The sequence below is a fragment of the Phycodurus eques genome, chromosome 10, assembly GCF_024500275.1.
Source record: "Phycodurus eques isolate BA_2022a chromosome 10, UOR_Pequ_1.1, whole genome shotgun sequence".
In the NCBI taxonomy this organism is placed as follows: Eukaryota; Metazoa; Chordata; class Actinopteri; order Syngnathiformes; family Syngnathidae; genus Phycodurus; species Phycodurus eques.
Window position 1 is genome coordinate 12,657,380 of NC_084534.1, and position 26,930 is coordinate 12,684,309.

At 40.7% G+C, this 26,930-nt stretch overlaps 1 protein-coding gene across 8 annotated transcripts in view; it reads right to left on the bottom strand.

Annotated features, from left to right (window-relative positions):
- LOC133408367 (heme transporter hrg1-A-like) overlaps window positions 1-25,481 on the bottom strand; it is a 36,597-nt gene extending 11,116 nt beyond the window's left edge. Inside the window, exons 1-7 of one of the 8 annotated variants that reach the window (XR_009769299.1) lie at window positions 25,271-25,481; window positions 23,943-24,451; window positions 18,131-20,222; window positions 14,630-15,234; window positions 2,284-5,463; window positions 1,280-1,323; window positions 75-1,208 (exon numbers count right to left, since the gene is read on the bottom strand). Coding sequence is in view for 6 of the 8 variants with exons in the window: in XM_061687174.1 (XP_061543158.1) it covers window positions 311-1,208; window positions 1,280-1,323; window positions 14,630-15,234; window positions 18,131-18,380 (1,797 nt within the window). In the remaining 2 variants the exon portion in view is untranslated. The other 7 variants (XR_009769300.1, XM_061687174.1, XM_061687177.1 and 4 more) reach the window with 7 other exon arrangements.
- Window positions 25,482-26,930: the final 1,449 nt, after the last annotated feature.

The window sequence follows — 26,930 nt, forward strand, 5'->3', positions numbered from 1 at the left end:
AAGCTGTCTAGACTGCACAGACTGGAGTGTCTTTGAAAATTCAATTAGTTAAATGTAAATGTTAGAAAGCAGACTAGTTAATTGTAAATGTTAGAAATGTTTTTATAATTAACATTTTATTAATTTCAAGTAAAACATTGTTTTCATGGGGGAGGAAAAGGCACCAATAGCCACGAATGATCCAACTACATCAACATTTTTAGTGCAAGGAATAAAAAACTGTATTGAATGAAACATTACAAAAACTCACTTCCAGTAGCACCAACAAGTTGCCGTGCATGTGTATGCCAGCATTTTGAAATAGTGGACATCACTTTGAAATACTTGGCAGATACTGATAAAAATAATACTCATCCAACTTTCCCTTCATTCTCTCAATGGTGCATCTGTCTCTGTATATTCTCTGAACCAGTATGTCTTCCTTGGCAAACACCAGCAGGTCACACCACGACGTGCCAGTCACCATCATCTCTCCCTGGATGTGTATATAGTGCTCGTCTGTGTTTTTTAGGAACACTAATTCATTCTTGAATCTCAAGAAGGGGCAGTCTATGAAACTCTGGAGGCTGGAACAGCTGACATATACCAGTCCAAAACTGGGATCTTCTTTTGGGTCGTACACCAAGCCATGAGGCTGGGCCCCCAGCCATGGAGAATTTGGGTCAATGACCAAATTACAGGGCGTCCAGTTGACACATACATTGCGACAGTACAGACGAAGTGCTTGACTCTTCATTTCCTCCTCTTCCTGAGCTGATCTGCATGACATTTTGTTCACCATCTTGAGTATCAGGTTCTGCGGGTCACTTGGTACTGGTTTAAATGTGCAGGTCTCGTTAGGGTGGTTGCTCAGGTACATCTTCTGCATCCGCTCTCTGGACACCTTGTTCTTGCGTATGATCTGCCTCAGATTGTCAGATATCTCCCAGTTAACACTTTCTGGGCTGTGATGAGTCAGGGGAAGCTGTGGCCATTTAGGAGCATTATTGTGATATGTAAAATCCTCTTTTGATGGAACAAGGTGCTGGGAGGATATGGGGTAACCTTGAGGAACATGACTAAAAGGGATGTCCACGGATTCCATATCATCTGCTATTTTGGCAATCAGGGGTTTCTGTTCAGGACAGTCCTTGCAGCTTTGGGCAAGTTTGGCCAAAAAATATTGAGGTGGTGAAATAGGAACATTGCAAGACTTGTTGGGGCTCTTCCTGAAATAAATCATGCAACATGAAACTTGTGACAAAAACCTGGTCATACATCTACTTTGCACCATTCTTACCTTGGAAAGTCGAGGATGGTCTTCTGCAGAAGGCATTCCGGTATCTTGTTTTTGCGATAAAGAGAGAAGAGAGATATTTGATGCCTACACTACAAAATGCTTCAATAAATACCATTTAAATATGGGTCTTTTATTTGCAATTGTTTATATGAATATAAAGAGTGGACCCTTGAAAGTTCAACACAATCTGTTCAGGGAGCCTGGGCAATCTTTGATTTGGGATTTCAAATTCACTTTTCACCATAAGAAATAACAGAAATACACAAAGGACCAACTTTAGCCATCACATAATTTTAAATTACTGTACAGGCAATACTTTTAAGTTAGAATTTATTAAGTTAGAATTTAGCATAGGCGTCACAGTGGGTCGACTGGTTAGAGCGTCTGCCTCACAGTTCTGAGGACCGGGGTTCAATCCCCGGCCCTGCCTGTGTGGAGTTTGCATGTTCTCCCCGTGTCTGCGTGGGTTTTCTCCGGGCACTCCGGTTTCCTCCCACATCCCAATAACATGCGTGGTAGGTTAATTGACAACTCTAAATTGCCCGTAGGTGTGAATGTGAGTGCGAATGGTTGTTTGTTTGTATGTGCCCTGCGATTGGCTGGCAACCAGTTCAGGGTGTACCCCGCCTCCTGCCAGATGATAGCTGGGATAGGATGATAGCTGGGATATGCTCCGCGACCCTAGTGAGGAGACGCGGCTCAGAAAATGGATGGATGGATAGAATTTAGTATAGTTATTGCTTTATATCGCACTCAATTTAGATGTTTCAAATTTCAGATTTTAACCAGAAAATGTGTTGTACATTACAAGCATTGTATAAACAAAATACACCTATATAATTTAATATTAGTATAACTTATAAATGATTATCCTCTTTCTACATTTTCCTGATTGGCTAGGAGAAATCACATGATTCTAGTGCCTTTATAGTGAGACATATATTGGACTTGAGTGAGGATTAACAGTTAACAGTCAAATGTAAAAACAGGAAAACGTACTCAACCTTGTCTTTGAGGAGCGATGATGTGGTACAGGGAGGTGCATAAAAAGACCCAATATCCCAACAGTCCCTTGATTTCTGCAGTAGGAATGTTGCAATTCCAGCCTCCATACTGCTCCTCACAAAGTTCCTCTGGAACTTCTCTGCTGCTCCCTCTGAAGACCCTGCAGTTTGTCGGTGATCAGAACCACAGTGTGTTGTCCATCAACCTTTCGACCTTGTCCACTTCTAGGTCCATGGACTGCCCGAGTGATAGAATATCCTCCACCACAGCACTTGGGGCGGTGTGGCGCAGCGGTTAGGTGTACACCCAGCAACCGGATGGTTGCTTAACTTAACCCACATTGCCTACAAATGAATGTGGTTGGATGTCTGGTGGTGGTCGCAAGCGCAGAATGGCAGCCACACTGCTCGAGGGCAGCTATGGCTAAACAAGTAGTTGACCAACACATGGGTGTGACTGAGTGAATAAATGAATAATTGGTGCAATTGTAAAGCATCTTTGAGTTCCTTTAGAAGCGCTATACACAGTGGGTACGGAAAGTTTTCAGACCCCCTTACATATTTTACTCTTTGTTATATTGCAGCCATTTGTTAAAAATCATTTAAGTTCATTTTTCCTCATTAATCTACACACAGCACCCCATAATGACAGGGGGGGGAAAACTGAATTGTTGAAATTTTTTATTGAAAAAGAAAAACTCAAATATCACTCAGCCATAAGTATTCAGACTCTTTGCTCAGTATTTAGTAGAAACACCCTTTTGAGCAAATACAGCTATGAGTCTTTTTGGGAATGATGCAACAAGTTTTTCACACCTGGATTTGGGGATCATCTGCCATTCGTCCTTGCAGATCCTCTCCAGTTCCGTCAGGTTGGATGGTGAATGTTGGTGGGCAGCCATTTGCAGGTCTTTCCACAGATGCTCAACTGAGTTTAAGTCAGGGCTCTGTCTAGGCCATTCAAAAACAGTCATGCAGTTGTTCTGAAGCCACTCCTTTGGTATTTTATCTGTGTGCTTAGGGTCATTGTCTTTTTTTAAGGTGAACATCCGGCCCAGTGTGAGGTTCTGAGCACTCTGAAGAAGGTTTTCGTCCAGGATATCCCTGTATTTGGCCACATTCATCTTTTCTTCAATTGCAACCAGTCACCATGTTGGGATAGGCTCCAGCACGCCCGCGACCCTAGTGAGGAGAAGCGGCTCAGAAAATTGATGGATCGATGGATGGAATTTCTATCTTGGTCTCATCAGACCAGAGAATCTTATTTCTCACCATCTTGGAGTCCTTCAGGTGTTTTTTTTTTTTTTAGCAAACTCCATGCAGGCTTTCATGTGTGTTTCACTTAGGAGATCCTTCCGTCGGGCCACTGTGTAATAAAGCCCCGACTGGTGCAGGGCTGCAGTGATGGTTGACTTGCTAGAATTTTCTCCCATCTCCCGACTGCATCTCTGGAGTTCAGCCACAGTGATCTTTTGGTTCTTCTTTACCTCTCTCACCAAGGCTCTTCTCCCCCAATTGCTCAGTTTGGCTGGACGGCCAGCTCTAGGAAGTGTTCTGGTCATCCCAAACGTCTTCCATTTAAGGATTATGGAGGCCACTGTGCTCTTAGGAACCTTAAGTGCAGCAGATTTTTTTTTTTTTCGTAACCTTGGCCAGATCTGTGCCTTGCCACAATTCTGTCCCTGAGCTCTTCGGGCAGTTCCTTTGACCTCATGATTCTCATTTTCGCTGACATGCACTCTGAACTGTAAGGTCTTATATAGATAGGGGTGCTTCTTTCCTAATCAAGTCCAATCAGTACAATCAAACACAGCTGGACTCCAATGAAGGTGTAGAACTATCTTTAGGATGATCAGAAGAAATTGACAGCACCCAAGTTAAATATGAGTGTCACAGCAAAGGGTCTGAATACTTATGGCTGTGTGATATTTCAGTTTTTCTTTTTTTAATAAATCAGCAAAACCTTCAAAAAAAAATTTCTGTCAATATGTGGTGCTGTGTACATTAATGAGGGAGGGAAATTAACTTAAATGATTTTAACAAATGGCTGCAATATAACAAAGAGTGAAAATTTTAAGTTGGGTCTGAAAACTTTCCGTACCCACTGTAAATCGAATGGATTATTATTATTGCTCAATGCCTTTAAAAGCTCTGAGTGCCATTAAGGCTGACCACATTTTTTTCCAGGCAGATGACATTGTCCTCTTCATAACTTGCCCAGGCATTCTCTACAACGCTCGAGGAGTAGAGGATATTAAAGTGCTCATTCACAGGGTACCAAAAGGGTTAGGTTTGTCCTTTTAGGTCACCTCCAAGTGTGTTCTTGAGAAGAAGAATGAGTTGGAACTTGATTCTCTGTCAGGCATTCCTTAACACTGGGAGCAAACTCATTCTTAAACCATTCCTTCAAGAGCTGCCTGGCCACCCTCAATTTGAGATATACATTAAATCAAGTTTATATTATTTCACAAATTGTTTAAATCAGGTTTCAGAATGGTACATAAGCAGTAAATTGATTTTGCAGTCCCTACTGGCATTATCCCAGAGCAGCAGTTTGCCTAACTTTTAAAGGCCTGTGTCCGAGGAAGGTGTTCTCTGCCCTGTGATGCCCGTCCTCTTTGGCATTCAGGTCTTGTCACAAACGCGTTAGGAGAGAAAACCCTGGCTGTTAGCAAAGTTCTGAAATTCATCATCAAATTTCTTGGTGTCTTCTTTTCCAGCCCTGGCAGCCTCCCTAGGTCTTAGAACACCGTGGATTCCACTTCTCTCCTTAAAATTAACAAACCACCCCTTACTAGCCTTGAATTCCTCAGAACTGCCCCCAGGGTTGTCCCGGGTAAGGGCATTATGCAGCTCCCTTGCCTTGTCACAAATTAGGGTCTCTGACACAGTGTCGCCCCTCAACTGTTTATGGGTAATCCACTCAAGCAGAACCTTTTCCACTTCTTCCACTTTATCAGTTCTTCTGCTACTAAGTGTTTTTACCCCTTTCGCCACATCAGCAGCTTTGATGGCTTCTTTTCTCTTCAATATGGTTGATACTGTCGACTTAGCCATATTGTACTGAACAGCCAGATCAGACACACGTGTCCCTCTCTCCCACTTGGCGATAAGTTCCTTTTTCAGTGCTATGGTTGTCATCACAGTTTTCCTCTTTGGCTTGCCATCCCGGGTACCCTTCTGTGATGATGTGGGATAGGTATCACACACAAAAAAGATCATGAAAATGAAAAAAAAAAAACACTTTAGTATTTATCCTTGAGCTGCTCAATGAAATTAGGTCATACCTCAGTATGTTTAGGCATGCATGTCAGCAGTTTAGAGTCTGGATTTTTGCCTAACTTTCAAACTGTATGTTTAGCTTATTCGTCCCGCAAACTGGACTTTCAAGGGTCCACTATGTTTTTTGGAGCCCTCCTGAGAATTTACTTAATGCTTATATAATCATCACTTTTGGGGCTTCTTCTCTCCACTGTGGTATCCCTCTTTTCAAATTTACATATGACATATTTTGGGTTAAAAACAATTCTGAAATAAAATGTTACTTTAAAAATACATCTTGTCATTATATAACAATGGAATTGTGTTTTTTGTTGTAAGATTATCATTGATGTTATAAATCCACTATACTCAAGACCTGGGGGGGTGGAATGAAGTGAGACAATGTTAACTTAAGATTTATTGTATCATTATTCAACTTGAAATTCAACAATCAACCACTTTATGTTATGAGATGCAGAAAAACACATTCCTCACAAAATTTGGCAGTATGTGCACCACAGATGTACTTTTGGCAGTTTCTACATGTGGTTTGTGTCTTTGTGTCCTTTAGTGGTCCACACATCTCGCAGCGCTTCCTCTTTCCACCAGATGCAACCTAAAATAAAAAAATAAAAGATCAGGATAGTTCAGGATTTTCTTTTTTTTTTTTAATTTCTGAATTCTCCCACACTCACACGTACATCAAACATCTGCAACCAGACACTTACTTCAGATATTTCAGGCTGTGGTTGTGTGAGGCCTGCAGGTGAGACAGCTGGGGTCGCTCTCATTCTCCTCACTGTGGCTACAGACGCTGAATTACTTGGACATGTTTTCTCCTGTGGAGTTGTAGTTTTCCTACCTCCTCAAAAAACAAGTCTTCTTTGGTTCCATTCTGGGTTGATTCCCATCCAGATTGAAAATGCTTTACAGCCCGAAACATCCAGTAAGACAAAAAATATCACAAGTGCCCACTGAAACCTTCTTTGACAGTAGTAGCAGGTCAGCAGTTTGTCTAAACTGTCAACACCTCCTGTAGCAGTGATGTAGTCAAGTATGACCTCTGGTTTACAGTCCTCCCAGCTACTTATTGTTCTATCCCTGTGTAGCATCCTTTTTTTGTTTTGTAATAAACCAGGACAGCATTCACTGTAAACAAAGTTGGAAAAATGTACTTGCCTTTTCTTCAGTTATAACTTCAGAAGTGGGCGACATCTTACGTTTTTTCCAGATTGTCCAACCATTTCCAAAGTCCTTTTGAGAAGCTTCTGTCCCAGGTTATACAAATTGCTATTACCAGAGGTAATTAGTGCTGGGGGATATGGCTGAAATTTGATATCACAATATTCATCCAGCGTCCTAGAATTTGAGGCCTTTTTAAAGTCCTTGCACAATTGTCTCGCCAGTATGATCTTTGGGTGCGTAGCTTGTATGAAAAAAGGTACTTTTCAGCTCCCAGTCTTCAACGTAGAGAAGTATGTTACACTGTGCTTTCTACCTGACATAATTGTAAAGTTCGAGCAATGCTTCCTCTGAGAATGATTTCCCACTGGGCAACTCGTATCTGGGATCCAATGTTTTCATCAGCTTTTTGAATCCTTGTTTTTCCACTGGTTAAATAGGAATCATGTCCTTGGCTACAGTATAGAATGAGATTGTTGATGTTACCTCCCTCCATTTGGTGCTCGACCTCTCATAACGAGTGGAGCTGAATATGGATCCTGTTAAATTTGCTTTGTTGAGATTAAGGAGCGGGACAGGAAGTCGCAGCTCCTTTTAGCGTGATACATGCAGCGCACTTGACAACGTGCTTCATCTTTAGGTGATTTTACACGGATATGCCTGTCTTCGTCGCAACACCTTTCATACACATTTTGCAGAAAATGGTTGTTTCCAAATGATAGATGTTACGTGCCCTTTTTTGGGACCATTTCTGACTCGCTAACTGTTAGCGTCTTCTCCTCCATGTTGTATCATGTTGTCTCCACACAACAAGAGCTGCTGTGGAAGTCTTGCAGAGCAACGAAATCTCACGGAGTAGAAAAAGGTATAGAAAATAAAATCAATGATCCCCTTTTCCCATATCAAGCATTAATAAAATACAGATCGAATCGAGCTTCACAATATATCGCCCAGCAATACAGGTAATATGACCACTGAATCTTTGACAAATCTATCACTACTCATGTTCCGTTTTTCAAAACACCTCGTCCTTCTAGCTTTCCTGTATAATTGGCATATTCCGTGCCTAAAATGAAAATGCATCACAGGCAACCCAAATTTTCATGCCATACTTTCCGTTTTGAGGGCATATATATATATATATATATACACACACTGGACCCACACAGTGCATGCATATTATTGCCAACTTGTCCACTTGCCTTAGAACTAGTCTTGATTCCTGGTCATCAAGTCAAATGATCCATGACAAGAAATGGAAGCACTTCAGAGAGATTGTGGCTCTAAAAATCACCCTCCCTTCCTCAGCATCCCAAAGACTTGCAGTTAATCCCCCCTCTTGACCTTTAGACAACAACAAGGATAACGATGCCAATGTAGGCATGCAAGATCCATGATGTTCTTCTCTTTTTCCAGTGCTGAACTGAAAACTCAAATGGGTGATATCCACAATCATTTTCTAAGTGACTATGGAATCATCAAAGGATGACTTGATCTGAAAATCACTGCAAATTGTGTGGGTTCTAGGACATTTGTATTATGTTACCAAGTGAGTGGAGTGGAGATGAGCTCCAGTGACTGGTTCTTTGCTTGCGCCAGCGATCATCTATGGTGCTCCTCCTTGCGTTGTGTATTCCAAGTGAAAGACAAGGGAATCTTCAAATGAACTTTCACAATCAGAATACTGTACTAAGAATTGATTTGTAAATTACCCTCATATTCCAAAACACCTTCCTCTTCCACATGTTGTCTCTTCGGTTATAACCTGTCACAACCTGACAGATCATATTGAGGGTGGAAGATTATGTAATCTGTACGATTGTGTAGATTGTCCTACCACTTTAATGTGCAGGTGCGAGGAACATCACCCAAATGTTATGCATTGAGTGGGTCATACAGTGTAGGGCTGCACGATATTGGAAAATTCTTTTTTATGACCCTGCGATATTTTGCGATGTTAAAACAAATACAGGATAACGTACACCTAAAATGTGAAAACTCCTTTTCCATCCATCCATTTTCTGAGCCGCTTCTCCTCACTAGGGTCGCGGGCGTGCCGGAGCCTATCCCAGCTATCATCGGCCAGGAGGCGGGGTACACCCTGAACTGGTTGCCAGCCAATCGCAGGGCACATACAAACAAACAACCACTCGCACTCACATTCACACCAACGGGCAATTTAGAGCTGTCAATTAACCTACCATGCATGTTTTTGGGAGGAAACCGGAGTGCCCGGAGAAAACCCACGCAGGCACGGGGAGAATATGCAAACTCCACACAGCCGGGGCCGGGGATTGAACCCCGGTCCTCAGAACTATGAGGCAGACACTCTAACCAGTCGGCCACCGTGGCACCCTTCTCTTTTACCCTCTCTAGAATAACTATGCTCAGTTGATTGCAAAAGTATATGGAGTCATTTGTATGTCTACCTGTATTTAAATGCACTGTAGTCCAACCAGACGAAGTTAAAATAACTTATTTTGCCCAGTTATCCTGTAGATTCATTAGCACATTCCGAACAGTATTTGTTTTTAATCAAGCTGTTATTTTACACCCATGTTTTAACAGATGCATTAGTTATTCTGTATTTGAGCATTAGTTTAAGCAAAACAGGTTGTGTACACCTGAAGTTTGTACCTTCAATAATGCCACAGCTCCCTGAAGAGAGTGGAAGCCAATTTCCATCAGCGCCTTTAGAAATGCATCAATGAAAACAGACACCACATGATGGATGTTGTTTTCCACATTTGATTGTGCCAAATATTATTTCAATGCAAACACATTGATGTCAATAACATTTTTTGCAGCTACCATTTATTATTTTCTGAGTATTTCAAAAACATCTGTCCTTTCTGCCTCACCCTGTACCACCCTGGGCTGCTCCATGTATGTTGTTTGATGGGTTATAATTTGCTGTAACATCGGTGCTAATCTTATTAGCATGTCCAACCAGGTCCTTCTGCTGGTCACTTATTAATTTTACAGTTGATTGACGGTATATCAATATACCAACATTGTGGAGGACCCTGTGATGTGACTATTGCACACATGCACATTGCGATGACGTTGCTTAAACATAATGGGCAGCCCTTATACAGTGGATATAAAAAGTTTACACATCCCGGTTCAAATGCCAGGTTTTGGTGATATAAAATAATGAGACCAAAAAAAAAAAATAATGATTTCAAAACTTTTTCCACCATTAGGACCTATAACCTGTACAACTCAATTCTCCTCTATTTTATTCAGGGGGGGGGGGGATAAACCACGATTCTTCATAGTAGGTATGATGTTCTTTTGGTGATGAAAATTTTTGTTTTTGAGCTAGGCATGGGGCAATAGCCGTGTTGAAGGTATAACACGGTTTTGAAAGGTCTCGGTTTCAAGTACCGCTACACTGCCTATTGCTATCGCTGTATTTCATCTTCTGCCAATAGGGACAAAGGTGCGACTGTGCGACGTGGTCGAACCCGACTGGGCCATCGTGTAGAGTCGCCGGCGCACCCCCGCAAATGAGCAATTCAGAAGTGGATGCCTGGCAAGCCTGTAAAGGCATTTGATGCTGTGTATTCAGTATCTTGTACTTTATCACATTGCTTAAACCATAAAAAGATAGATAAACAGTTAAGGTAGAAGCATGTTGCTAAAGAGAGGTGTTGGTGAGAATAAAAGCAAGAGTGTGGGTATTTGAAAGGAGGCTCACTGGCTCCATTGATTTGAACGTACCCACCGTGTACGTACATTCGCATACATTCTGGTCACAAGCTTTGCTTTTTAATCTACAGGTACTGTACATTATATGTTATGAACATAATATAGTCAAGTACCGATGTAAAACACAATATTTGATGCTTTATATACTGTTTTTATATGGGTTGATGCAGCACGGCGGCACGTCTCGTTAAACCCGGAAATGCGTTTAATGTTTTTGTGTTTAAGATGGCAGTTAAAATTTTGAATTGAGGCAAAATCAGTGGCCAACTGCAGACTTTCTTTGCAAAATACTTCTTGCTGTCTGGGGAACCCACTTTAATATCAAAAAAATTAATGAAAAAAAAGACATTGGGTAAGACATGCTTATTTTTATTTATAGTAGTTTCCTTTTCTTGAGTCAGAGTGCTTCTTGATTGGCTATAATCCGTTCCACGTCACAATTCAGGCCGTCATGACTCGGGAGAAGTCAGCTCTCCCCCACACATTAAGACTTTTCGTCGTAAGTATTGAACATTTTCATTATTTAAGATTGTCAGCCAAGATCTGTTTCAGACCCTAGAATTGGGACGAATCCACTCTTAACACACATCAGACCTATGGACAATCTTATCAGACTTTGACGTGCTTTGTTGAGAAGAGGTAAAATGGGCACCAAAAAAAAGTCAGATTGTCTTTGTGTGCGCGCGGGCCTTATGTGAGACAAGCGCGCTGATAAGGAAACAGTGACACCAGCAGAAAATGGAGACAATTAAATTTTATTGACAACACAATGGAAAAATTATTTTTAACAAAGGTGCCAGTGTCTCTAATGGAACTGTTTCCAACAGTCACTTCTGAGAGAATCTTCTCCAAAACAGGGCAGATCATTTCCAGACAGACAAAAGAAACCGGGTCCGCTCCTCAAAGCTTGAGGCACTTGTTTCTCAATGCCAATCTTAACTGTAGACAAGTTATCTGGATGGAGATTTTCTTCTTGTACATAATTGAACTTTTATTCACTTTAAATTTGTTTTGTAGAAAAATGTTAAAGCCTAAAATAGTTAAAAGCTCAGTTGTAAATACTCAAGTTTGTTTTTGTATTTTAGTTTTTGTAGCACTATGCCCGGAGGCACCAGGTAGCCCCCAGGTAGCTGGTCTGTTCTAAAAATAGCTTACCACTGATGGAACATTGTGATTTACTAAGTGTTAACCCTTTATAGGGGACTCATTGAAATACTTTGAAATTCAAAAGAAATCATACTAAGAGTGATGTAGCGGGATATAACTTTTATTTCTGATGAAATTTTTTTTAACTTTTTCACTACAATTCATAGAATCAACCTTAACAAAGTCACCATATTTGGTTTCTTGCCCTTTAGTTGTTAAAAATTTTTTTTTTTTTTAAATCTATACAAAATACAAGAATAACACCTATTAGGTGAAAGAACATTACAACCGAAGTGCTTGTGCAGTAAAACATATGCAGTATCACTTTTAACACCATTAGGGCTTTTTTTTCTTCATGGTATCTAATGAAGCAGTTATGCTCACTGTTTATGCAAAGGTGGACCTTGCAAACGCTGCAGGGAACATTTGATCTTAGAATGTGTTCTTTGCTGCAGATCTGGCACTTAGCATTTACAGGAGGATCGAAGAGGGCCAGATCAAAACGCACAACCTCATTTGGTGTGGCGGCTGTTTCCCCGGTTGAGCAAAATCCGGTGGTCAGGCTTTCAACCGATGAAGATGAGCTGCTTCTGGAGCTAGATGTGGCAGGCATCTGACCGCTGGCACCCTTGAACACCTGGATTCAGAAATCCTTCAGCGGCTGTCCTTTCACCCAAAGGGCCTTATAGTCCCACTTGTTCACTACCCAGGAATTTGTGATAGAGACATCAATTACATATGCAAACAGGCGCACATACCACCTTTCGGACTTCATGGGGGTGTGGTAGAGGTGTACCAGCATGTCACTCTTATCAATGCCCCCCATGTTGGCATTATAACTCCTGATGACAGCTGGTGAGATCACTGGCTCATTCTGAGGACTTCGGCTCCATCCCCATGTCTGTGGACAGCAGATTGATCGCTTTTTTTTTTTCCACCTGATGACCAGTATGCCATCATCACTTGTAACATAGTCAGAAGTACCACGAGGGACAGTCTTTTTCTCCATCTCCTTGATGGACTTGAGTGGAGGATTTTTGATTCTGTTGTCCCTGGCTGTCCCCGTGTACCCGTAGTTCTGGCCTCTGATGTACCGCACTAGCGCAAGGCTGGTGAAAAAGCAGCAAAGATGACTGAGGGGCTGGACATGGTAATGGCCAGGACAGTGACAATCTGGCTGGCGGCTCCCAATTCTTTTTGTTCAGGCCTCTGGGGGACATCATGGGCCTCCAGGGTTGTCTTGCCCTGGTACAGCACCATGTCATGAATGAAGCCAACCTCAGAGGCCCCGGTGAACATAAAACCCCACTTGTCTGGTTTTTTTTTTATGTACTGCCTCAGGTTGCCAGCTGTCTTTCCTTTGTAGGTAACCATCACCTCATCTACGGACTGTTTGGGGGTCATGGGGGTAACATCATGCTTTGAGGCTCTTTTTCTTCAGTTGGAACTGGGGCCTTAGAAAAGGTGGAAGGAATTATGAACAGTTCGAAAAGCTGTCAGTCAGCGTTAGTACAAACCCCTCAGGCTTTTGACAGAAGGCAAAAAAAAAAAAAAGTTAGGAAAAGCCAACTAGAACAGTTGACGTTTATTTGGGGTTCATTGGAGGCACTTTAAATGGTTGTAGGCGTGTGTTGATTCTCATTTAATGATTTTGTATGTGACTAGTTAATTCTGAAGGTAGCCCAGACCAGTAACAAGAGGGTGTGCACACTTATGCACTCAATTATTTCAGTTTTTATTTTCAATTGAGTTGTACAGGTTATAGGTCACCGGAAACGTGGAGAAAGTTTTGAAATTATTTATCTTGGTCTCCTTTTTAATATCACAAAAACCTGGCATTTGAACAAGAGTGTGTAGACTTTTTATAACCACTATATATCCATAGGGTAAATAATAGGGGTATCCCGATCCAATCTTTGAGATCGGAAATCGGTCTGATGTCTGCAAAAAAATTAGTATCGGATCGAACTGGATCTAAAATCTCCGATTTTACCACTCTTATACAAGTAGTCCATTCTATGCTCAACGCCAGCACTTTTATCCAGCAGCGCCCGGACGGCATGAAAATCACAACAGGTTGCTGAGGTGCTACCATAGTGGCAAAGAGTAAGGGTGAATATTGTTTACTTAAAGTCATTAATTGACAAACCAGTTGACACACACAAAATAATTACAGCTATTAAATGTTCAAATACATCACAGACTTCATTTCTTTGTTTTTGTTCACAAAAATCGCTACCTAAAAGCTAACACACAATGAATGAAAAACACCATTGATGCACTAACGAAGATTAGCAACTGAACGTGTGCATGGACGCCATAGGAGGAAGCGTGAAAGTGTGAAAGGAGGAAGTGCATGAAAGTCCTTATTTGGAGGAGTATGTAAAACTTTGTCAATGTTGATTCTACATGCATGACTACTGCCAAAGAAAATATAAGTCTGCACTACACACTCAGAAAACCCTCGCCAAGTCTCTTTGCAAACGTATCATATGACAAAGCAAGTAAACGGTAGGACACAAAGAACGCCATCAATTACTGTACATGTCTTTCTGTAGTGTTTGAGCCAAATTTGTATGCCGGTGTGTGCTGTAGTGACAAACAAAAATCTATGTGGTTTAAAATATTTTATTAGGTTTATATGTAAACATCATCTTAATTGTTTTTGTTGTTACAAAAGCTTAACTAAAATACTACTGCGCAAACATGATTTGGCATATTCTACTGTATACAGCTTGGACATAACAAAGTTATTAATTGTTAAATATTGCCATACAATACTCTTGTGCAATGCTTTGCAGTAGATGTAGGAAGTACTTTACAAAATAAAAAAGAGCTGTTGTTCTGAAACACTCCCTCTATCAATAAATGTCCTGGGAAGTAAGGAGAGATTTACAGTTTTTTTTCTTAGAATGTTATAAAATTATCGTTATCATAAAAAAACCATCATCAAAAAAAAAAAAAAAAATTTCCTCCCCATATCGTCCACCCCTAGTTACATTACCATTCTAAATAATCTTAAAAACAAACAATGAAAGTTTACCTTTTTGGGGGATACTTTTGGACGCTCCTGAAGTAGCAGTTCTTGGTTTGCGATTTCCCCACTAGTGCTCGGCTGATCGAATTCCATGGCTGCAAAGACGTCACCAAAAGCCACTGCCTGACGTGCGGTTGTGTCTTGTTCTTTGGGATAACTTTTAGGACAATCCATTGTGACGCCACTGTCTGCTCCGCTTTCTTGTTCTAGTGCCAAGCTCTTATTATATTCTATTTTCTGCTCATTGGATTCATTGGCCAATGGCTCTGACACTTCTCTTTGATGCTGTCTAGGTGTATCAGGAAATGGAAAATATCCTTCAATTGCAGATGACTCTGACAGTCCTGTTTGCTCCAACATAGATGCACCAACCAATGGCTCAGATACTTCCACTGCAGAGGACACTGGTACTTCTGTTTGTTCTTCTTTAGTTGTACTCTCAAATGGCTGCAAAACATCAGTTTCCTTCTCTTCAGTCACATTCGTCAGTGGGTTAGTATGCTCCATTTTAGGCCTTTTGGCACATGGCTCTGCTCCCTTCACCAAGGGAATCTTCAGCTCAGGTGGTTGCTCTCTAACAGCTGTAGCCGGTCTAGCCAATCTATTGTGATCTTTTGGAGAAAAAGAAAACACACATGCCACATTACATTGTGTATAAGATGTCTGACACAAATATTAAAATTTAAAGAAGACTTACTATGGAAAATTGACTTTTTGAATTGCTTGTATACAATTGTTGGGTCTCTGGAGTGCCTGCCCAGCCATCAAGTGTAATAATAAATAAAATACAAGTACAACTTTTGTGAGCTGCCCAGTTTCCAAAAATGAGTCTGTGAGCAAGTTGTTCTGAATTGTGATTTTATTTATTTCCACATGGTTTATTTATTTAACAGTTTGGTGATGAAGTGCTGACTCCTCAGGTGAAAATACATCCATCCATTTTCCATACCGCTTATCTTCACTAGGGTCGCTGGCGTGTTGACGCCTTCATCTCAGCTGACTCTGGGTGAGAGGCGGGGTACACCCTTAACTGTTCACCAGCCAATCGCAGGGCACACATAGACAAACAACCATTCACACTCACATTCATACCAACGGACAATTTAGAGTCTTCAATTAACCTACCATGCATGTTTGTCATAATGCAGGTAATAATAATAATAATAAAATGTGTTACACTTATATTGCTGTTTTTCAAAGAGCTCAAACAGCTTTACAATTGCACATTCCATAGTCACACGCTAGTGTTGGTAAGCCACTTCTGTAGCCAGAGCTGCCCTGGGTGCGTTATTAGGATTCCCACAGTTTCTAGGCAGGACATGCCCCACTGCAACACTGATTGGCTCTTGCGTCGCGGGAAGGGCAGGCTACACAGATGTAACGAGACGACCATCCCAAACATGTATCACATTTGTACGAAATTAAAATAAGTTTGTTATGGTTAGGTTTAGGATTCGGGTTGGGTCTTAAGGCAGTCTAGGATGGGTTAAGGTTAGGGTGGGTTCGTTAGTGAGAAACATTAACGGTGCCACACTTAAGTCACATATTTATTTTCCCGTCTGGAAGCAGCAGGGTGTGTTCTACAGGGATACAACAGCCAATCATAGTGCAGCGGCGCGTGTCCTGGAGCCAGTAATATTGGAGCAGGGCGTGTCCTGCCTACAAACTTTGTGGCATTCCTAATAACGCGCCCTGCGTCAGTCTGACGGAATCTTGGCTGCCATTCTGCGCCTATGGCCCCTCCAACCACCAACAAACATCCAACCACATTCATTCGTGGGAGTAGGTATGGGAGGTATCAGATTCTGACGGTATGATAACCTTAAGCAAAAATACCGCTGTATCATAGTATTTAAATTACAGGTCTAAAATCTATTATCTTGAAAAATGTGGGTAAATAGTTTAGGATTTTTTTTCCTCCATTGACCACAATCACTGTGGACGACTGGTTAGCACATCTGCCTCACAGTTCTGGGGACCGGGGTTCAAATCCCGGCCCCGCCTTTGTGGAGTTTGCATGTTCTCCCCGTGCCTGGGTGGGGTTTCTCCAGGCACTCCGGTTTCCACCCACATCCCAAAAACATGCAATAACAGGTAGGTTGATTGAAGACTCTAAATTGCTCGTAGGTGTGAATGTGAGCATGAATGGTTGTTTGTTTCTATGTGCCCTGCGATTGGCCCCAACCCGCCCGGAGATAGCTGGGAGAGATAGGCTCCAGCAGCCCGCGACCCTAGTGAGGATAAGAGGTATAAGAATGGATGGATGGAAGTTAGCACCCATTATTTCTGTCATGTTGTAATGTTGATTTGAACTAAACTTATGTCAGTGGCCAATCCTTGAATGTCCCCTAGAGGTCATTGATGTTTTAACTTTTATCTAAAATGCTAGAGAATAATTTTGAGCTGGGATGGGCTCCAGCACACCTGCGACTGTAGTGAGGATAAGCGGTACAGAAAATGGATGGATGGATACAGTACTCAGTATACAGTACACAATAAATTAACAAGTCATGTAAATGGACACATTGCTCCATCTTGTGATCGTTTTTTTAAACTTGCTGATCGGCCCCAAAAATCCTGATCGTGTAAAGCCTAGTGGTGAGCCATTTTTAGAACCTGTGGCCTACTCATGTGTTCCATGGGGGCTACCTGGTGGCACTATGTTGGTGATCTCTGCTCGTATATAGTGCTGCAAAAACTCTGTAAAATATTTTTTTTTTTTTAAAAACAAAGTATTTACAATTAAAACTTAGAACTGATTGGGTTTCTTTTGTCTGGAAATGATCTGCCCTGTTTTGGAGAGTCTCTTAGAAAGGACTGTCATGCAATTACTGTGCGATGCAGCAATTTCAACCAGAGTCAAAAGAGGAAATGCATGTCTCCTTTTTAATAACAGATTAAACATTTATGTTTGCCTCTGTCTTTTAAATCTATATGTATGCATGACTATGGTTTTCATTTAAGCCATATCACAAGAAATTTGAAGTAAAACAAAATGTGATTTAAGTGTATGCCTTCATCTTTAGTCTGAAATGTAGATTAAGGATTACTTAAACTATTATTAAATATGGAATTAATTAATGGAATTTATTTATTGGATGGATTGCATTGTCGTATTTAGGTGGACACTGGTTATGAAATTAAATTTTTACAATACAGTAATTTTATACATAATTACATATTAGAAAAATCAGTCAGTCTGTGCAGAATCAAAAGTATCCCACTGATGTTCTATTTGCTTAAGACAGTGAGTCGTAAGAAACTCATGACCAAATATATAAAACTGATTTAGTGATCAATTCCCCCAAGGCGCCTTGAGAAACGGCAACTGAATAAAACGTGAAAACCCCAGCGCAAACCACTTTTAACGTTCGGATGGGGGGGCCCAAAGCAGCCTGATGCTATTGACTTGAAGCGACTTTTCTATACAAACCATAAGCATACGGTTAATATTCGTTCCCCCTTGTTCCAATGCTGAGTGTGAATGTTAAAAGTGAAGTTACAAACCCATTATGGCTATATTCCCCTGGGTAGTTATCACATTGTTCAGTAAGGACCGCAGACAGTCGTTCTCCTCTTGGTATGCTTTCACCATACGCGCCACTTCTTGAAATATCTCCATGGCGAAGCAGGTGAGACGTTCGGTTAAACGGGACTGAAACGCTTGCATCTGATTTACGGTCGACATGTCGGAACAACGAAGTGCAATGCGAAAACGGTTGATTATCTTTTTGCACTCACGGAGCTCGAAATACATCGACGAGGACGCTAAAGAAAGAGAACCCGGAAGAGAAACGGCAAACGAAACGACCTGGTTTCCGGTCAACTTGTGGTTCACCGGAAAACACAACGCGGTCTCCTGGCTATAATATAGATCACATATAAATACACCGCAAGTATTTTACTGCGGTTAGGCCAGCCTCCACTCGAAAAGAGTTCTGAGTGAATAGATAAATCAAGCCAATCTCCACAAAAATTGTCAGTTCTCCTTACATAACTGAAGTGTAGCTGTCATACAGACTGTTCAGCGAATTATACACCACATCAACTCAGCTGTATGTACTTCTACACTAATAGAATCAAATAACAACGTATAAATTAATACATCTATAATATGTCAATCAAAACTAATGATTATTTTTGTAAAGGCATACTTTTTGATAGCACTTTCATAATGGACCTGATTATCGTGCCTGTGGCTATGTTGTGGCTGGTCAGTGCATCAGATAAGCTCGTGACATTATTTATTTTTCTTATACACAATTCACAACGCCCATTCCCAAGGAGCAGTGGGTAACAACTGTTTATGGTCAGGGAGCAAATTCAGATCTTGTGTCAGCCCCATCCTCATGGGCCACTCCAGCTTTTAATGCACTACACAACTCAGGGGCCACTTATTCATGGGGTAGGGCCATGGTGGTGCTTCTGTGGCCGGGCCCCTCTGGTTGGATGGCTGCTTGGGGTGGGGCCTCCCCTCTCACTTCACGTGGCTGCTCTCCGGGGTGACCCACTTATCATTCCCATGGCTACATTGGTGAGCCCTGCGAGTTAGTGGGGGGCCCCTGGCCCTCCTGGGGGTGGGGGCTTTGGGGCCCTGCGGCCTCTTCCGGGTGGCCGGTTTTGGGGCGCCTCGGTGGGGCCGGTGGACCACCCTGGGTCGGATACGCCTACTTGGTGAGAAAAACATTTATTGGTTCAAGTGGACGGGAAGTTTGGCCACTAATGAATGTCAATTAGAGCTAAGGCTACTTTTTGAGGATCAATTTAAATGTTCAGAATTAGCAAAATGCTTTAAAAAAAACCCACCTCATTTGTTATTTACATTTGATAGCAGTTGCATCGCTAGGCCTAGTCGCTGAAGCACCCCTAAAAACTTCTCAAGCCACCCCCCCCAAAAAATTATTGGGGGTAGTATGTGTCAATGACAAAGTTGTATTGTTTTAGCCCCCCTAAAAAAAATCTTCAACCCTCCTAAAATAAATAGTGGTTTACCCCAAAAGGCCCCCCGGTCGATGAAAAGTAACAACACAATCTGAGAAGGTACACCGGCAGTACAATCCCCCTTTTCACGTTTGGTAATTTTTCTTCCTTCTTCTTCTGGTAAATAAACATTTGATCAAATATGGTTTGTTGCCCTACAATGGTATAATAGAGATGCACATGTAAAGACAATGTATACAGTTAACTGTAAAATGTAAAAACAATAAATTGTCTACTCAACCTCAACTCTGTAAGTGATGGTGTACAGGGAGGTGCAACTGCTATGTATGGGTGCACAAAAAGAACAAATACCCCCAACAGTTCCTTGAGTTCTGCATTTGGAATGTTGCACTTCCAGGCTCTATACTCATCAACACAAAGCTTCTCTGACATTTCACTTAGCTGCTCCCTGCGAAGTCCCTGCAGTTTGTTGGTGGTCAAAACCAAATTGTGTTCATCCATCCACTTCTCAACGTTGTCTTCGTCCACCTCCAGGTCTATGGGCTGCCCCAGGCCGGCTGAGACTGTCCACAATTGTATTGAGGCAGCCTATATAGTCCTCTTCATCACTTGTTTTCAGACTTGCCCGATAGTCCTCAAGCAGTGTTACAGCAAACTTCTGCCAAGTACAAGTAAAAGTAGAAACCCCAATTCCAATGAGGTTGGGATATTGTGTAAAACATAAATAAAAACAGAATACAATGATTTATAAATCCTTTTCAACCTGTACAACGGCCCAACTTAATTAGAATTGGCGTTTGAACTTACATTTCAGTACCAAGTACCGAAACTTGATAATGCCGTTACATCCAGCAATTGTGATGAGAATGTGTTATTTTAATCAAATATTGTACTAAAACACAAACTTTCCTTGAACATGGCACAAGTTTCAATCTAATAACACTTTTTAGAGTAACACATTTTCATTACTGACATTTTAATATGCAGCCGCATGTTTTTCTAAGAGTCTTCCGACACATTTGACTTAAATATAGCCTGTAACACAATGCATTGTAGTTCTAAAATAAAACTTGGAAGGACAACTGAAGTCACACTTTCACACCATCACTTCCTTCTCTTTCCTCTGGATTCTGGTTTTAAAAAATGAGGGGCAGGTTATTTTTTTATGACGAATATTAACTATCAAATTGCCACAATTATCAAAGTAATGGTGGAGCAATCAAAGGAACCATTGATTTAATGAGTCACTTGTAGTTTCACTGTACAGATTTGGGTGGATTTAGACATACATGGCTTAATCTTTGTGATTATATAGACATTCTACTGGCAGGATCAACCAGGTAGCCTCCAGGGCACAGCGGAGCAGACAACGGCGCTCAAGAATCTTGCTTGCCGGCCACTACCCGAGCACAGTTCAACATCCATTTTGCAGAACATAATTTGCAGATGGCTAAAAGTGTTGTCATCCCTGTTTACATAGAGGTACTGTATCTCCACACGGCTGACGTGGCTTCTATCTGGAAGGTATTCTATATGTCAGGCTGGTAAAGTGGTATTGGTGTCGCAGTATTGGAGTATTCTCACACAAGTCACCAATACCAATACTAGTATAAGTATCAGTGCATCCCGAGCAACATTATATTTGGTCTGAAAGGGCGAGGCTTCTTCATCACCTCAAAGTGTCTCCTTGAGGTTCCCACTCAAGATTATTTTGAGTGTAAAATGTTTCTCTGTCAGGTGTTCCTTAACAATTTTTTAACCATTCCTTAAAGAGCTGCCGAGCCACCCAGGCTTTTGGATATGGCCTCAAATGACACCAAGCATAATTTTTTACTGTTTTTTTTAATTTGAGTTTTTGGAACGTGACACAAGCATTAGTTTCAGTTTGCAGTTGCTACTGGCATTAGCCTAGAGCAGCAGTTAGCCTAACTTTCAAAGGCTTGTGTCCTGGGCAGGTGTTCTCTGCCCTGTGATGTAGGTCTTCTTTGAAATTCTCTTCCTGTCCATCACCAAGACTTGTTAGTGGAGAAAACCCTGGCTGCCGACGAAAGTTTGAAATTTGTCCTCATATCTCTCTGTGTCTTCTTTTCCAGCCCTGGCGGCCTCCCTTGGTCTAAGCACACCGTGGATTCCACTTCTCTTTTTAAATTTGCAAAACCACCCCTTACTAGCCTTGAATTCATCAGCACTGCCCCCAGGGTTGTCTCGGGTAAGGGCATTATGCAGCTCCCTTGCCTTGTCACAAATTAGGGTCTCTGACACGGTGTCGCCCCGCAACTGTTTATGAGTAATCCACTCAAGCAGAACTTTTTCCACTTCTTCCACTTTATCAGTTCTTCTGTTACTCAGAGTTTTTACCCCTTTTGCAACATCAGCAGCTTTGATGGCTTCTTTTCTCTTCAATATAGTTGATATTGTCGACTTAGCCATATTGTACTGAACAGCCAAGTCAGAGACACGTGTACCACTCTCCCACTTGGCGATAAGTTCCTTTTTCAGCGCTATAGTTGTCATCACATTTTTCCTCTTTGGCTTGTCTTCTCTGATAATCTTCTGTGATTGACATTTCGGATAGGTATAAACACAAGAAGACAAAGTAAACATTAAAAACACTAAGAATTTCTCCTTAATATCATAACAGAGTATACTGTACATAGACATGCATGGCAGTAATTTGTGTTCTGGATTTTTGTCTGACTTTAGAAACATACATTTCTCAAAAGTATGTCATACAGTATGATGTTGATCAACTGGTGAGCCCATCACCATTTTCCTTTGCACTCATACATAATGTTTATGTTGTATTATGTTCATTTTTAAGGACTGTTCCTGAATTATCGATCCAATTTCTATACCGCTTATCTTGAATAGGGTCACGGGTGAGCTGGAGTCAATCCCAGCTAACTTTGGGAGAGAGGCGGGGTCCACTCTGGACTGGTTGTCAGCTAGTTGCAGGGTACTAATAGTCAGACAAACAACTTACATTCACACCAACGGACAATTTAGAGTCTTCAGTTCATCTAAGAAGTATGTTTTGGCATGTGGGAGGAAGCTGGAGTACCCAGAGAAAACCCACTCAAGCACAAAGAGAACATGGAAACTCCCCAAATGTAGAGTGAAGCCCGGATTTAAACCCCCAACCTCGGAACTACAGTGAGGCAGATGTAACCACTCATACATTGTGCCGCCTGTTCCTGAAGTAATGTAGCTAAAAATACAGTAAGCATTTATTATTCTTTTTTTTCTTCTTGGGCAACTAACAATTGAGTAAAAAAATATCATAAAAAAGCAACAGAGTTTTTTGTCTTGGCCATCTCAAAGTTGCTCTGATTTGGTTTGATCCAGAAAATGCGAATCTGAAGACTTTATTTGCCCTTTTAACACAATGTAAAGAATACTTAATATGTATCATATTTGATAAATCAGGATACACGTAATGGCACTAACTGCTTGGCTACCTGTAACATCTGCATCTTCTACTTTTTTCAATCTTTTAATTTTCTATATTGTAAGCTTCCTTGTTTATGCAAACAAAACATTAAATAGTATTTATTGTTATCAACAATAAATAACATTTCAGATGAGAATGAAATATTGTTGTATTATTTAAATAAACTATTTCATACACATTTTAACCATCGTCGAATGACCTGTCCCATCAGTATTTTATTTTTATGTCGAAGGTAGCCCTTGAGCTGAAATGTTTGCCCACCCGTGGTCTAAAGTATGTGCTAGTGTTAGGTGCAGTGTCTGCTGTCATGAGTGACTTAGAAGTCAGGCAAGGTCACATTTCCTGTTTTGAGACATAGAGGTAGTAGTGATTCTGTCTACTTTAAACACAGTTGAAAATGTATGAAAAAAATGTTTGTCCGCAATTGTTCTTTGTCATACATATGTGTTCTTGGTGTTTCCCAACCTTCATTGAGACAAGGCACATATTTTACACTGGAAAAAATCTCACAGCACACTGCCCAACAAAAATGTCACAAAAATTCGATGAACCAGGTCATTATATGTTTCTGATATAGATAGATGGACAAATATACAGTATTTGTAGTAAATAAATAATTTGCGGACCAATTAAGTTAAACTGGATATTTTCTTACAGCATACATGATGATCTCTCACATGTCACAGCACACTGGTTAAGAATCACTTTTCTAACTGATGTGTTCGATACGGCTTTGCATTAGTGACATCAAAGCACTTTCCCTCGCCAATTGAGGAGCTACTATTTTGTAGTGGAAAAACAACCACCCTGAAGTGAAGACTGTAGAGCTAAAGCCCAGTCATAACTGTCCAGTGGAAAAGGGGCAATACAGAGAATTTATTAAATTAAAACTGATTCTAACAGAAAAAGAAGGAAAAACTAATTTACCTTTTTGTATGATTGTTTCGGAGATTCAGGATATCCCAGGTCTTTGTTTAGGATTTCTTCACTCCTGCTCAGCTGAGTGAATTCCATGGATGTGTTGAAGTCTCCAAAAGCAACAGCCTGAAGTGAGGTAGCAATGTCAGGCCTTTCAGTGCCTTCCTGTTTGGAATCACTTTTACGACAAGCCATTGTGATGCTATTGTCTGTTCCTCTTTCTGGTTCTGGTGCCAACCTTCTAGAAAAATATATTTCTTGTTCATTGGCCAGCTGCTCTGATACTTCCATTACATAAGACACTGATATTTCAGTTTGCTCCTCTTTAGGTAGATTAGCCAGCAGCTCTGACATATCTTTTTTCTCCTCTTCAGGTATATCGGCCACTGGCTCCAACAGCTCAGTATGCTCAATTTTCGGTACTTTAGTACATTGCTGTACTTCTGTCTCCACAGGACTGTTCAGCCTTGGTGCTTGCTCTCTGACAGCCGTACTTGGTCTTGTGAATCGACCGTGATCTATTGAGGGAAAGAAAACATTGGATTTTTATTGAGTGGTGCACATCAGGGCCAGCAAGGCCTTCTCTGCTGGCCTACACGCTATCAGAAGCAGTGAACTACATGTACAACCTAAATTCTAATATTTGTTCGATTAAATTGTGTAAATTTATTCCTAACACTCTGCTGTCTTCATTTGGTAGCGTTTCTCTTTGATCCCCCCCAATCAGATTTCAGCCTCCATGTGTTGCTATTTCAATATAACATGCCCAGGGCTTTCAGAATTAGTAAAGTTGGCCATTCTAACTTAAAATATATTAACAATGGGACTATTTCTTTGAACAATCAGTTTTAAAATTTGTCCTCCCAAGGACAAATTAGATGGAAATGATTAGATGCATTTTGATTCGGAAATGCTCCAGATGATGTACATGGCTCACTTGTGTACTGATATGTAATCTAATCGCGATGATAGTTCCGGTAGTAAGAGAAACATTAAATCGGGTAAATCCTTACTGAAGGCCCAGGTACCAAATACTCGCCAACACACACACAATGTCTTTACAAACATACTGTTTGACTACATATTGGGAACAAAAGATAAAATATTGAAAATATAGCTCTCATTTATTGAACGAGTATAAGGTCACCATACTTACTGTCCACTGTTTAAAAGAAGCCCTGCACTACTTTCTTCATTATTTTTCCTTACAGCTTACACAAATAACACACACAATATTAATATTTTTGTGAGGATTCGCACTACTGTTATAAACGAAGTTAAAGTTTAAACGGCATTGTACGTAGGTAAGGTATTACTATTATTACTGTATTACAAACCAATCTTGGGTGAATTCATCTGTGCGTTTATCACATTGTTCAGTAAGGATCGCAGACGGTCGTTTTCCTCTTGGTATCCTTTTACAATATGCGCCACTTCTTGAAATATCTCCATGGCGACGCTGGTAAAGCGTTCGGTTATTCGGCTCTGAAACACGTGAAGCAGACCGGCGGTCGACATGTCGGAACAAAACAATGAAATAGTGACATTTGTCTTTTTTTTTTTTTTTTTTTTTTTTTTTTTTTTTACATTGACAGCAAGCAACGTCGACGAAAACACGAAAAAGAAAAAAGAAAAAGATAAACCGGAAATGACGGTTTTACGTTTCCGGTTGGTTGGTCCGCTTGAAACTACAGAGCAATAAAGTTGTCTTCTTCTTCCAGTATATTGTGTTTCTTTTTTTTCTTTTTTCTTTTAATGGATTATACGTTTAATAAACGAAGTCACTGTTGTATACGACAGTGTGTTGTTTTCATACAGCTTCTGCTTAAAATTTAAACGTAAGACCATAGACGTACAAACATAAACACCGCCTTGGTCGCAGGTCTTACGTTGACGTTGCCGCCATATTGAATGGAGCTATCGATGAAGACACCTCGTGAATCATGAGAGTTCTATGCCTCATGAATTTACATTCAGACGCAGCCAGCTTCTGGCCTCTCTCTTCTGTATTTCACTTTACTATACTGTACTGTACTGTATTGTACTGTTCACCCGTGTTTTTAGTCCACACGATCATGAAGAGACCCCTCTGACACGAACAACAAGAGAAAGAATCTCATGATATTTTACATCTTAACGGTGATGAGATTGTAGCTCTAAATATCACACACATACTAAATTGATTTGAGTAACGTCCGTAATCTGTATTTTACGGGTCCATTATGTTCAACAAATAATGGTTAGTTATCTGTCATGAGCTAGATCTAACCCTTATTTATTTCTTTACTTTTTTTTCTTTCCAAAGGTGAGGTGAAAAAATCCCTAAAAATTTGAATAATGGGTGTTAGTATGTCTAATAAATACAACAATTCACCAAACTGTCAAAGTGGGGGAGAAATTGGTGTACGAGGAGCTCCAGCATGGGGGACTCCTTGGGTTTTTTACAGTGTTTGAAGATTTTTTTTTTACCTTTTATTTTTATATATGGTAGTTATTTTAAAAAAAAACAATGTCATAAATTATACCATCCATCCATTTTCCGAGCTGCTTCTCCCCACTATGCTGGAGCTTATCCCAGCGATCACCGTGCCGAGTATAAATTATACAGTGAAAGTTAAATAATACGATTTTTTAAATCAAATTAAAACTGTCCGAGACTACCTACACCCACCTTGCAAAAATGGTTCATTCCGTACTCGTAGGACATGCGATCAACTATGTTACTCATTTGATGTTACACACTAAGTCTGGTTGGTACACAGTGCCGCCAGATGTGAAGTTTTTTTTTTTTTTCTGAGAAAATATTGGAAAAATTAAATTATTGCATAATCTCTCTCTCTCTGTGTCTGTTTCTGTCTCTCTCTCTCTGTTTCTGTCTCTGTCTGTCTCTCACAATCTTTCTCTCTCTTTCTCTCTCTCTCTCTCTCTCTTTCTCTTTCTCTAAGCCAAGTTGTACTCCCCATTTGACTCCACTACATTCTTCTAGCTAGCATCCTA